This window comes from Glycine soja, chromosome 1 (assembly GCF_004193775.1).
Source record: "Glycine soja cultivar W05 chromosome 1, ASM419377v2, whole genome shotgun sequence".
In the NCBI taxonomy this organism is placed as follows: Eukaryota; Viridiplantae; Streptophyta; class Magnoliopsida; order Fabales; family Fabaceae; genus Glycine; species Glycine soja.
Window position 1 is genome coordinate 50,510,275 of NC_041002.1, and position 12,849 is coordinate 50,523,123.

The following is a 12,849-nucleotide window of genomic DNA, read 5'->3' on the forward strand; positions in this document are numbered from 1 at the left end:
ATGCTAATTTGTTGGCACAAATACAAAATTATTGAGTTACTAGAGAGGAGGCGACAATTAGCTTTGTTCTTTATAAGGAAGAAGGTCTCGAATTTGAGACATCAAAAGAATTTTATTCTTTTAAATGAGTTCATTTCACTCGAATTAGAATAATAACAAGAAGTTCAAAATTACTTTCAAATACTAAGATCTTAGATCAAAGAAATTGAAGAGGAGTTGGTATTATGCGATGCCGTTTCTAAAAACCGTCTTTCACAACTAGGACAAAAAAAAATAGGAAGTTTAAATTTGTTAAGTATGACCATATCCTACTAACAAGATTCATATACTAACACGTTGTAATTTGTGACAAAAATCAAACATAACTTTTAATTAAAAAAATTCTCAGATGTCCACTGTTTACAGCATGTTTATTGCTTCGTTTAGTTACAAAATACATTCGTCTTTTTAGAAACTATTAAACTTTTTACACATAAGATGGCATTTTTTATACCTTTCAGGCGTGTGCCCAAACATATGCTTAGTCAACCACTAAGTATAAAATAATTTTATTTTTTAATAATCAACGGGGTCAAAAGCTTGGACAAAGAGTTTTCCATCTCTTGCTTACTTTTTATTAACTATATAATTATTTCTGATTCTTTTTAGTTTTTTTTTAAACCTTTTTATTAAATGTAAAAAACACGTTTCAAGAATCACTAAACGTATGAATCAACTAACGTAAAATTATTTTAACTTAATTAGAGGTTTCAAATTCAAGTCTTAAATATACAATTATGATAAATATTTGAAGAAAAAAATTTGATATTTATAATAGTCCTACCTCAATTCAAATATGATTGTTCCCCTGTAGACCAGACATGTGATTTAAAAAAAAAACACGGCTCACGACTTTTTTTTGGTGAAGTTTTTTTATATTTTATTAATTATAATATAACACGGTTCAAGATGCAAAATCAAATGGAACAACTTTTATTGTCCCATTTGCCGTCAATAAAACACCTTAGCATATAAAATTATTAAGAGAGAGGTCCAATTTAATTTCATGTGTATTTTACTATACTTTTTAGCTAACACTATTTTAGTACATGCATTATTAGAGCTTTGAAGAGGATGAACAAAAGATAAGAGTCTTATTTTGATAGAGGGGGAATTCGACACATATATATCTATGGCTTCATTTAATCTTTTTGAAATGGATAATGGTACTTTAATTAATGTTGAAATAGATAAAAAAAAATTGATTGTGCTAGAATGCATTATTAAATTGAATTTTAATATTTTTATTTCTCTTTAGAGCCAATTGGAAGAATTTAAGCAAGTACAATTGGTGTCTGTCCAACAATTTCACTTATCGCGTGTTACTAAAAGTTCCCACTCTGGGAGATTAAAAAAAACATGGATAATTTAATAGGATTTCTGCAAAACAGGTGATTATATAAAGTGATATCTGAATTAAAAAAAAAAATAGCAATTTTAGTACTCGTGAAGCTGTTGGCAGTGGTTGTGCACTTGTGCTTTGTCACATGTTGAAAAATCAGGCCATGCATACGAATGATTGTCATGGTATCAAGAATTTTCAGTTACCATCTTTCTGCTCAAATATAATTAACTGTGATGCTTTTATGATCTCATCTTGCCTCTGCATTTGTTATCTGCTTTACTAGTGGAGATGTAGTTTCTAACTGCAGATTTGGTTGATCCGTTTACATTTTGTTATTTTGACTGACTTTGGTAACTTTTCGGATATCACTTGGATTAAGAAAGAAGTTAAGATCTTCAACATTATATTAAGAGCAGGAATTAAGATATAATAAGGATATTTAGAATCATGAAACTATGATTATAGTTGTTCTTTTGGTTCTTTTCGTTTAAAGTTATGCCCTGTGAATCACCACTTGCAGTTCATATAAAAATACTTATGATTAATTACGCCTGAGCACTAGGAGTAGGATGAAACTATCGCATTAAAATGGCATTTTGATAATTTGATCTGCATCAGACTTCAAGTAAAACACCAATTACAAGCTATACAATGAACGAGTTGATGTGAAACCTTTGGAATCCATGTGAAGGACCCAAACGATTTTGTAGTTATTGTGAGCATATTTAACATAGAAAACGCCATATTAGTCAAATGGTCAGTAAACGATAGCAATATATAACTTGGCACTGCCAAGTTTACATAAATCATCTTTCTGTTATTATATTCTATTATTAGAATTTACAAGGCAGATCATTCGCGTTCCATGGTCTGCTTAAAAAATGTTATACTCATCCATTAGAGAGACAAGGTCATATTAAGTATCCATTTAATTTAAAGGTTGGTAGTATTGACTATTGATTTTGAACTGTTAAATATAATTGATACGTATAACTAAATTAACTTGTACATATTTATATTATGTGACTTTAAAACAAACATGAGCTAATTCTCATTGATGATCATTTCCAGGATTGCATACATACAAGATCATCGTCGTCGTTTCTGAGTATTGGTAGAAGCACGACAATCTTCTACAAGGTTTAAGACATTCAAATTCATTTGGTGTACACAAAGTGGGGTCGACGACTATAATACACAGCTGTACAACACTTAATTTTGCTAGTTTCCTTCATTTCTGTAACTTATTCCCCAATATACTCCTGATGAAAAATTATCAGGAATAAGATACCCATAATACCCCTATATTCTTCAGAACTGACCCTGTCATCACATGAAAAATTTCAACAAACAATTAGACAGTCAAACTACTGTAGAGACATGATTTTTAAAAAAAAAAAATTTAAACATCAAATTCCAAATGTTGAAATAGTCGGATATACCTAACAAGCTAATTAGAGCTCATGGGCTGATTTACGAAGATTAGCAAGTTTGTCTCTCCATATAGCTGCAAAAGGCAACCAACAAACTAGGATGATTCCACAACACTACCCCGTGTTAGGCATTCCATAACACAACCAACATATATATGCAATCATATATAAAAGATGTTTTACCTGCATCTTTAAATCTTTCCTGTTTGATAGCTATACGCATATTATGCATCATACTTAGTTCTTGAGCTACCAAATCTGGACCATCTACAGCACTGTAGACAACATATAAAGTTTAGACTCATGATAAATAAGAATGTAAAGGAAGGGGTTCGATCTTGCAGTGACTTGTACACAGAATCTATGATGGCATAGATGACACATTTTACACAATAAGTCAATAACTATGCAATACCTGTCAAGCAATACATCATAAATAGTCTTTTTATTACACACTCCGCCCATTCCATAACCAATTCTGATAGCATCTGTGAAAACAATTTCTTTACTTACATATATTGCAGCCTGCACAAATCAACTTTAAAATCATACAAGTGGATTTGTCTCATATCATTGTACAAAATGCATTTAACTAGGAGAGTAGGAGTTTTACATATGAATATATGTGCTATAGTTTTTGTTGATTCTTGTTCAAAACATAAATTTTTATAACAAATATTGGCAGTGTAACCATAGAACTCATACCTTGCATCTATTTGCAACATTAATGGCATCTGAGGGACGGGCATCCACACTGATAAGATCAGTTTTCCCTGGCTGAAGGAATTATTAACTTTTATGAGCACTTCTATGAATGGAAGAGCTTAAGATAGAGGTGTTTTTATCATTTATGAATTGAAAAGTTTTCAAAACCTGACTAAGGTATAATCTGGCAAAGTAAGTGCTGACTACTCTCTCTGTAATTCTCACCATTATCACCTGAAAGGGTAAAATGAAGGAAATACTTTTGAATTATTTATTTGACATTCAATTTGTATTTGAAGGAATTAGACCAAACATGATAGAATGATAATGCTACATTGTTATTGTTTTAGAACTTCTGCACAAGGAAGACTGATCAGAGAGATTGATAACTGAAATTTGCTCTTAAGAGGACTCAAATAACTTTATCCAAATAGTACTTCTTTCCTTTTTAGTATGATTATTGTCAAACAAAAACACAAAGATGCAAGAGGAGGTATTGATGATATGATCTAACCCAATAATCTGTGCTAAGGGATAAAAGATGCAATTAGACTAAAAATAAAGGCCATTTAGCTGGCGCAGAAAATCCTATGTAGTATTCTATGATTTGGTGGAAGATTAGAGATGCAGAATACTATTTGTTGCTGCCATTTGCATAATATTACTCACTACACCTATGATGCAAACATCAGAATAAACAAAAATTAAAAGAAAAGAAGCATCAATTGATAAAACATCCATAGGCATCAATGTAACGTGGGAAATGCTTAGCTTCATACTTCATGGTCTAGTCTTCCAACTAGGTTTTCCACAAACTGGTACTGGTCAGGACATTCCTGCAATATCACCATTTTCTAAGTACCGATCACAGCGAAAAAAACAAAGTGAACAACCATTCGGATACAGGCTGAAAAATACCACACTTTCATGTTCAGATTCCGCATCCATAAGTTTCTCAATAGCAATCTGCCCTGCACCAACAAAGAAACAAAGTTAATAAAACCACAATTTCCAAAAAATTCAGGGAAATACAAACTAAAGACTGGCACATACCTACAACAATGGGCAGAATATAGTCTCCATCGCAAGAAATCCTGAGAAAAATCGTAGGATTCTTGAAACGCTGTAAGAAGCCATGTCTCAATAAAGTATTATCCGTTCTGGACAAGGGAATCGACGGCGTAGACGATTTCCATTGAAACTCCGGTTGAAATCTATGCTTCCACATATGATAGTGGGAGAACGTTTCTGCGCTAGTTTTAAGTAAATAAAATTTCAGGCATGGATCATACACATGGATAGACCTAAACGATCAAAACAACCAGAGTTACTACAACACACTACCACTGTAATACGATTAATCTGTTATCGTCATAACAAACTTTTCTTTCTTTCTTTTTTTTTTTTGAGGAAAAGGAAAAACACGAAGAAGCATTGTATTTAACATCTTATGTTATATAAACGCGATCGAGACGTGACGTGAGAGTGAGTAACCTGAGAGAAGGAGAGAAGCTTCGAGATAATCGTTGTTGTTGTCGTGAGAGTCGCCGGAGCTGGATCTACGGCGGGAGGAATCGCAGGAAATGAGGATGGATCTGCGGCGGCGGGACCGGAGCGGTGAGAGGTGGAGCGGCGAGAAGTCGACGGCGACGGAGCTCGGAACGGAGCGGGCGGTGGAGGCGGCATTCGTGTGATCCGCTGCGGCGGAGCCCACGCCGGATACGGTGCGGACGCAGAAACGTGAACCCAGCATTTTGTATCGAAACAACGACGTAGAATGCTGAGAAGGGAAGAGAGAGAGAGAGAGAGAGCGGAGAGGGTTGTTGAGATTGAATGCGATGAGGAGAGGGCACAGGACAGGTTTGTAATTGTGGGAGTGGAGTTGATGTTATTATTGTAATTGTTTAATTATTTGGTTAATTTAATTAAACTAAACCTCATTTTAATTGTGCCTGCTTTATGCTCTTGATGATGATGATGGATGGAATGCATCATGCATGAGATGAGATTCTTATCGTGGCGTTGCTAGCTATGCTTTGCTTTTAAGTTTTATCACACTCATTCATGGACCAACATTGTCGGTTTCGGGCTGCAAATAGTAATAAAGAAATAAAAAATAAATAAATAAAACAATTGTCCTCGTTGTTGATGTAGATAAGAAGTTGAAATTGAGTCATTTTTCTATGGAATCGAAATTTATAAAAATTTATATATTTTATTCAATTAATTGAGATACACTCCTTAAAATTAGAATTGAGATTTAGTTGTTAGTAAGATTTAGTTGTTAGCACTGATATGTATCTTTTTCGTAATCTAATTAAAATTTGGCTGTTATAATCATAAAAAAATAGCTGTTATAAAATTGGATCTGATCGTATCAAGTGTCTTTTTGTCAACAAAGATATTTTGACTCTGCTGATGCTGATATTTTTCTCTGTTTCTTTCCACAAGTTAGCGAACACTTTGGAGAACGAAATATCTTGTTTTTCTTCCAATTAAATTAAATATGAATTGAGGCAAAAAAAAAAAAAAATTACACTTCTTTGTAGTTATCATATTTTGAATAACAAATCTTAATATTTGAAAAGAATCATATTAAGTACTGAAAATATTATACTGCTACTTATATTAAACCTTTAATTTAATACGGATTTATCTTTAATGTCGAGAATATGCCGCAGTGCATATTATATACTACTAGTACTTTTTTATGACAGATATATACTTGTACTTATTCATAGCAAAAATAAATAAATATTTATATTAAATAACACTTTAATTTAGTACAGGTTTATGTTTAATGCCAAGAATATGCCGAGTACATACTATCTATGAAATAAATATTTATATTAAATAACACTTTAATTTAGTACAGGTTTATGTTTAATGCCAAGAATATGCCGAGTACATACTATCTATGAAGCACCGACACCGACACAGACACCAGACACGACACGGATATGAACACATGGACACCTATAATGTCCAAAATATAGAACGTACTACGGGTGTCGTGTCGGTGTCGGAGACTGACACGCGTGTCAGACACCAAACACGATAAAGGGCTGAAGTGTCTGTGCTTCATAGCATACTATACCTGATATATATTTAATTAGCCAAGCTATTTTCTTCGCCAAATCAGGTAAGTTTCCTGGGAACACAATTGATGCTTGATATAAGAAAAAACATGTCTAGGGTTCCAAGAATAGATACGATTTCAATTTCACTGGCTATGGTCGAGGTATCGTAGCTGGCATTCAGATTTTAAATAACTTTTCAACAAAAAAGGTGGGGAGGGGATGTCAATTTTCCTTCTTTTCATGAAAACATTCTTATGGAGAATATATATATCCATTATTTCCACCAAATTACTTTAGTTTATATCTTTTCAAAACTTTTTTTTAGACAGCTTTTCACGCCCACATAATTAATGGATAAATATTATCCCATGTTCATTTTTACACTTCATTCAAATCCTAATTATTCATCCTTTTTATATGGAACCTATTGATCCGATTGGATTTTAAAATTTAATAAATAAAAAATTTAAAAGTTGACAAGATTTTCTTTCTTTATCTCTTAATCCTTACATGCACAAATTTAATTAACGAAATTTAAGTTTTAATATCAATTAGATTGATAATTTATTCGGGTGATACTTTTTTAATATTTCACTATTTTTTTGTTTATTTAAATTTATATTTTTTTTAGGTTAAATTACTCATTTGGTCTCAATAATTTCATGATTCATACTTTTAAATTCTTATAGTTTGAAAGTGATTTTTTTAGTTCTTATGATTTATATTTTAATTCTCTTTTAATCTCTATAATTTAAAAGTGATCTTTTTAATCTTTATAATTTGTATTTTAATTCTCTTTTAGTTCCTTGAAAGTGATTTTTTTAGTTCCTATAATTTGTATTTTAATTACCTTTTAGTCCTTATTACAAAAAAAATATATAAAAATAATTAACCACAAATTAGTTATTAATTATCAACTATTTTTTAACAAATTATCTTACGATAAATTAGTTATGAATACTAATATTTTTATAATTAATTATAATTGATAATATTACTTATATTTTAATGATAAGAATTAAAAAAAAATTAAAATATAAAATATAGGAACTAAAAAGATCACTTTCAAATTATAAGAACTAAAAAAATTAAAATATAAATTATAAGGACTAAAAAAATCACTTTTAAACTACAAAGACTAAAAGAAAATTAAAATATAAACTATATAACTAAAACAATCATTTTAAAACTATAAAAACTAAAAAGTATAAATAATAAAACTATACAGACAAAATGAGTAATTAAACTTATTTTTTAATTCTTTCTCGAGTGAACCTATCAAACTAACTTAAAACAGGTTGGATTAATATTTTATAATTTAAACACGTTTTAAAAATATGGTAAAGTGAATCCAAATCTTTTTAGCAGGATATCAAGTGTATGTTGACCCACTTTGACATCTCATCTTGTTTAAAATTCGGTCTTGTAAGACTTACGATAATGACTCTATATAACATATTGCCACGTCAGTGTGTTGCTTTCATGGCTAAAACAATGCTACCACAATTAAACAAGTCAGCCGTAACTGAAGAATGTAGAGATTCTCTTAATCTCTTCAACCTGTGTCTTTGCTAATTCCACGTATAAATTTCCATGTAGTCACTCGTAATTAGCCATGAAATGATGAAATGGTACCACCCCTAAAATTTATTGGAGCTTTTTTCCAGATCAAAAAAATTAAATGGCATTGTTGTTTTACACTTTTACTGCAAAACCAATGACAGCATTCTTGGGGTGACCTTTTTTAGACTTTATATTGCACGGGTTGTGCAGTGTTCTAGTATTGTTAATTATAAGCATCGATCCCAAATAAATATTGCATTGCCTTCACCATGATGCTTAAAACAACCTTACTACAATTTTACATATACAAACTTTAGAACTAACCCTCAATAAGAGTCTCACCAGGGACATAATCAATTGTTCTTATGTAAGCAAGTGAATAAAGCAAATTATGTTTCACAACGTGTCAAGGTCAACAACCAATTCAGAATTCAGAAAACCATTTTAAAGAAACGTAATGCTTCATTATTATAAGTAGTTAAGTACACGTAGTCTAACTCATTAATAGAAGTCTATAATAGAATACTCAATAAGACAATCCACAAAACCAATCGTTGATTTTCTGGCAAAAAACCATCATCGAATGATTGCAGAGGCAGAGAATATGACCGAAAGCTTCCTAAAACAATTAAACCCAACCAACCCACGCATCAACAGCTCTAAAATCTAATGTGAAACAAAGAAAGCCAGCAGGGTGAGTAAACAAATAAAACAGTTTAATTTTCATACACTATCGATGTAAAGATTTTCATTGCCATAATGAAATATGATTGGATGATAATATAATTTTTTTTTAATTAGTGTTAGTGCATTTAAATTAAATTCATAAAAAATGTCAATGACAGAGGTACAAGTTTCTGTTACATTTAGTTTCACAGACAGAATGAAGAATGACTTCAACAAAGACAACTTGAAAGAAATGTTCCTGTCATTTCATAAACATGAAATTAAATGTAAGCATCATACAGAACAAATATGAATATGATGCAACTTCCATCCATGACCTACTTCTTTTGTGGAATTGATGATCCTTACCCATTTCTTGTTATTATTTTAACAATTACAAACTGGGTAGTTACACAATAGTTAGGCACAGATAATTACTATTTACTACCATCCACATCGACACAAACAAAACTAGTGCTTAGGATAATATTGTGTTTGTGTATGAAGCATCTTTACACTATCGACCTCATTATACAGTATGTTTAATATTTTTTCTTCTATTTTCATCCCCTTATAATAGACAGCGACACAAGTACAAAGGTCATACTACAAAGTACTCATCAAAAATTCTTACCCGGTCGATTTACACTGCCAGTAGGGTTTCCAAAAGTGCATGTCAAACTCCCTGGCCATAGAATTCAACGACAATTGACCTACAATAAAACCCAGTGTATCACAGAAATGATTCAATGCACCAACCAAAAACAACATTAAAAAAACATCCATAACAGCATGCTGGGAATGAAAACAATATACTTACTGCTGTTGGTGTCAGTTGAAAATTTGAAGAACACAAATGGACAACTAATCTCTGCACCTCTGGTGTAATGTGACCGCCTCCTGAAGTCACAACACTAAGTGTTAATCTTGAGCAACTGATTTACACATTTGGTTCCCACAACTCAATAATCAATTAGAGAGCAATAATGGGGACACTACTGATTAAAATCCTTCTTACTTGATGAGCATGAGAAGACATATAGGTTTAACCAAGGATAAAAATGGAGAAATTAATTCTTTTCCCAATCTAAGATAGATCACCATAAGGGGTTAAAAATAAATATATTTGAAATGAGAAGGACACTAAATCACATCTGACATGGATAAAGAAACCACATCCCTTGTTCTGCTCTTGGTACAACAGGAACGATACAGCTACATTTCCAAATGTCTGGGAACTAGAGACAACACCATTTGTCAAAGACACCCTTGAGGCTGCTTTAACAACTTGATTAGCACATACGTTTGGAAACTTTGACCAGAGTAAAGACAAAGGTCAAGTGGAGTTAAACCATCCTGACACAAACAGCAGAGAAATTGCAATTTAAAAATCAAAATCAGCATAAAATAAAGGGCCAGCATTAACCTGATAGACAAAGAAATTGAACACTCAACCACTATTCTCAGATTTCTCTCATTTAACAAGTAACAGCTGAAATATTTGAAGATGCAAGTAATGTATGTAACAAGTAACAACTGACAACAAGTTGCATGCAGTTCAGGACATGGAGGAAATTAAGCAAAAATTAGAAATTCCTCAATTACAGCAGTAACAAAATCAATCATACCTTATCCTACTGAGGTTGGCCACTTAACACATCACGCTCAATCAAAAACCAAATTATCAATAAAACCATTATTCCATCATGTCATTAAGATTTGACAAAACTTCATGTCAGCTTGATTCAGGCATGGGACTAGCTATGTAAAGTTTAGCAAGCAAACATTAGATTAGGAAAGTTCAACAATTCTTAAATTACTTTTGAAAATTTTTCTTCAACAACTAATAATTTTTTAATGACTTTAGAAAGGTTTCCCTGGTTTACAGGCCAATCTAAAAGTATCTCAATTTCTAAATAGAGAATCAGGGACATCAAAATGACCTTTCATTCAAATCACCTAACTAGTTTATATGACAGAGTCAAATGGTCTAAATAGCAATGACAGCTGATATTCTATGAATGATCCAGTTATAGCATCTATATTCAGGTAATATTATGCACAAAGTCAAGGTTCTTTCAAATTTATATATTAATGCAGGCGATCAACAGATAATTACCTTGTTTCTTAATGTCTTATCAGCACCTTTAAGCAGCAGAAGCCTAACTAAATTTGGTCTGAGTTTGAACAGCAAGATTTAATGGTGTCCAGCCATCCTGAAACAGAGAAAACAAATTTATATTCTCAAAAAGGCACTGCAAAAGATTACAAGGTACATATGTTAAATATGAGAACAATTAACCAATAACCATACATTGTCTTGAAGATTTATCTCTACAATATACAATAAGAGTAATTCAATTGTCTCAGTAGAAGCTGTTTGTACAGCATAGTGCATCAAGGTGGCCCCCTCCTATTTCCAGACGTAAACAACAAATTAGATGCATAAAAATAACAGCAACAAGCAATGAATGAAGCCTATGATAATAATATGTTGTCATATTAAGATGGAATGATAACAGTTACAATTTCTCAACGGGGGCAGGAAGAGCACAAAATATCACTTAAGAAAATTAGCATGTAGAGGCTCATATATGCAACTATGGTAATTAAGTAACTTTTTACTCACTTTGTCCCGTACAAACGCATTAGCTGAGTTTTTTAGGAGAAAATTGGTTATGACCTGCTTTTTGCCAATCGCTTTGTGAAGGGCAGTCAAACCATCCTGGAAACATAGTAAATCACTAGTTTAAATCAATGACTCCATGCATTTTATTCTCCCATTAAAAGTTAGAATTTATATACCTTATCCACCGAATTGATATCAGCATTATGCTTCAACAAAGAATCTAAAAGGTAAAGTTCTCCACATGCAGCAACAGTGTGCTGAGGAAGCCATTTACCCTGAAAATAATATCAGTATTAGTAAAAAAAAATTACATTAGTCACCAAACACCCTCTAAGGAGGTGAAACAGAACCCTTTTCCCTCCCTACACCTTTACCCTGGTTCTGACAGAAAGGAAAATGCAACATCCCAATAACATTTTCTAGTCCCAATTACCTAATCCAAACAAGACCAACAAGTGACAACACAACATCAACAACTACTGAGATTGCTCAACAACATCATTGGTGGAACAAATGTAACAAAGCCATCCCAATGAAGAAGAACTAGAGAACTTTTCTTTCCTATATAACAAACATAACGATGATGAAGTATAAGTCATTGTAATTTTAACTTACGAGAGAAACTCGTTTCATTTTTTTTTCCTCTTATTGTGTTCTCCTAGGAGTACTTACGAAGAAGATTTCCCAAACAAGAGCAAAATCATTTACTCAGTAAAAAAAAAAGGGTGAAAATAGACATTGACCTTTATGAGTGGTCTTAGAACTAGGGTTATAGCTCCAACTATGAAAAACTGCATGACATCCTCCAAACCCTTCCCGTGAAGAAACCCTCTGGGATCCTTAGGCTCTACACGCTCGCCATTGAAGTCAGGTTCTGGAAGCTTCGCTTTGACGTGAAACGTAGAAGGGTTCTTGAGAACCAGAGGATTGATCTGTCTCAATTTACATCCTTGTAGGGACTCAACCCTCTTCCATTTCCCTTCTTCTCAAGCTCGATTTTCTTTGCATCTCTTAAGGGAAGCAACCCTCTTCTCTTCTTCTTATTATTCTTGCGCCTCTCGTTAATGGTGATTTTGGTCTCTGACTGAACTTCTCTCGTATAGGTTTGGGTTTTGCGGAGAATTTGAGGGAAGATAAAGAGGGGAGAGAAGAGTCTGTGAGGTTTAGGATAGAGAAAGGGAACATAGTGGCTGCAAATACTAACGTTCAAACTTCAAAGCCAGTATTTGGTTTCCCTGTTTCTAGTTATCAGACAATGTCTCTACTCTGCAACAAAGCCCCAGCCTAAAGTTATATAGTAATATAACTAGTACGATACCCGTGAGAGAAATGAAATAAAGAATATAATGGATATTTAAGATTTAAAAAGGAAGATTGGGGTGTACTTAT

At 32.5% G+C, this 12,849-nt stretch overlaps 2 protein-coding genes across 3 annotated transcripts; both read right to left on the reverse strand.

The window, feature by feature from the left end:
* Window positions 1–2,372: 2,372 nt before the first annotated feature.
* Window positions 2,373–5,418, reverse strand: LOC114419401 (bifunctional nuclease 2-like). Of its 2 annotated transcripts, none has more exons than XM_028385050.1 (10): window positions 5,017–5,418; window positions 4,576–4,770; window positions 4,441–4,493; window positions 4,302–4,358; window positions 3,691–3,756; window positions 3,523–3,594; window positions 3,233–3,342; window positions 3,001–3,092; window positions 2,827–2,912; window positions 2,373–2,707 (listed from the first exon to the last, which is right to left on the reverse strand). In XM_028385050.1, exons 1-9 carry the CDS (start codon window positions 5,273–5,275, stop codon window positions 2,839–2,841), a joined length of 978 nt encoding a protein of 325 aa, XP_028240851.1. In that variant the 5' UTR covers window positions 5,276–5,418; the 3' UTR covers window positions 2,373–2,707; window positions 2,827–2,838. The 2 variants fall into 2 exon arrangements, with proteins under 2 accessions (XP_028240851.1, XP_028240858.1); XM_028385057.1 differs by having other exon boundaries at window positions 2,827–2,891; window positions 5,017–5,413.
* Window positions 5,419–9,190: 3,772 nt separating this feature from the next.
* On the reverse strand, window positions 9,191–12,774 carry LOC114419413 (ankyrin repeat domain-containing protein, chloroplastic-like). The gene is made up of 7 exons (XM_028385070.1): window positions 12,204–12,774; window positions 11,637–11,735; window positions 11,461–11,556; window positions 11,146–11,244; window positions 10,951–11,047; window positions 9,652–10,187; window positions 9,191–9,544 (listed from the first exon to the last, which is right to left on the reverse strand). Exons 1-5 carry the CDS (start codon window positions 12,255–12,257, stop codon window positions 10,994–10,996), a joined length of 402 nt encoding a protein of 133 aa, XP_028240871.1. The 5' UTR covers window positions 12,258–12,774; the 3' UTR covers window positions 9,191–9,544; window positions 9,652–10,187; window positions 10,951–10,993.
* Window positions 12,775–12,849: the final 75 nt, after the last annotated feature.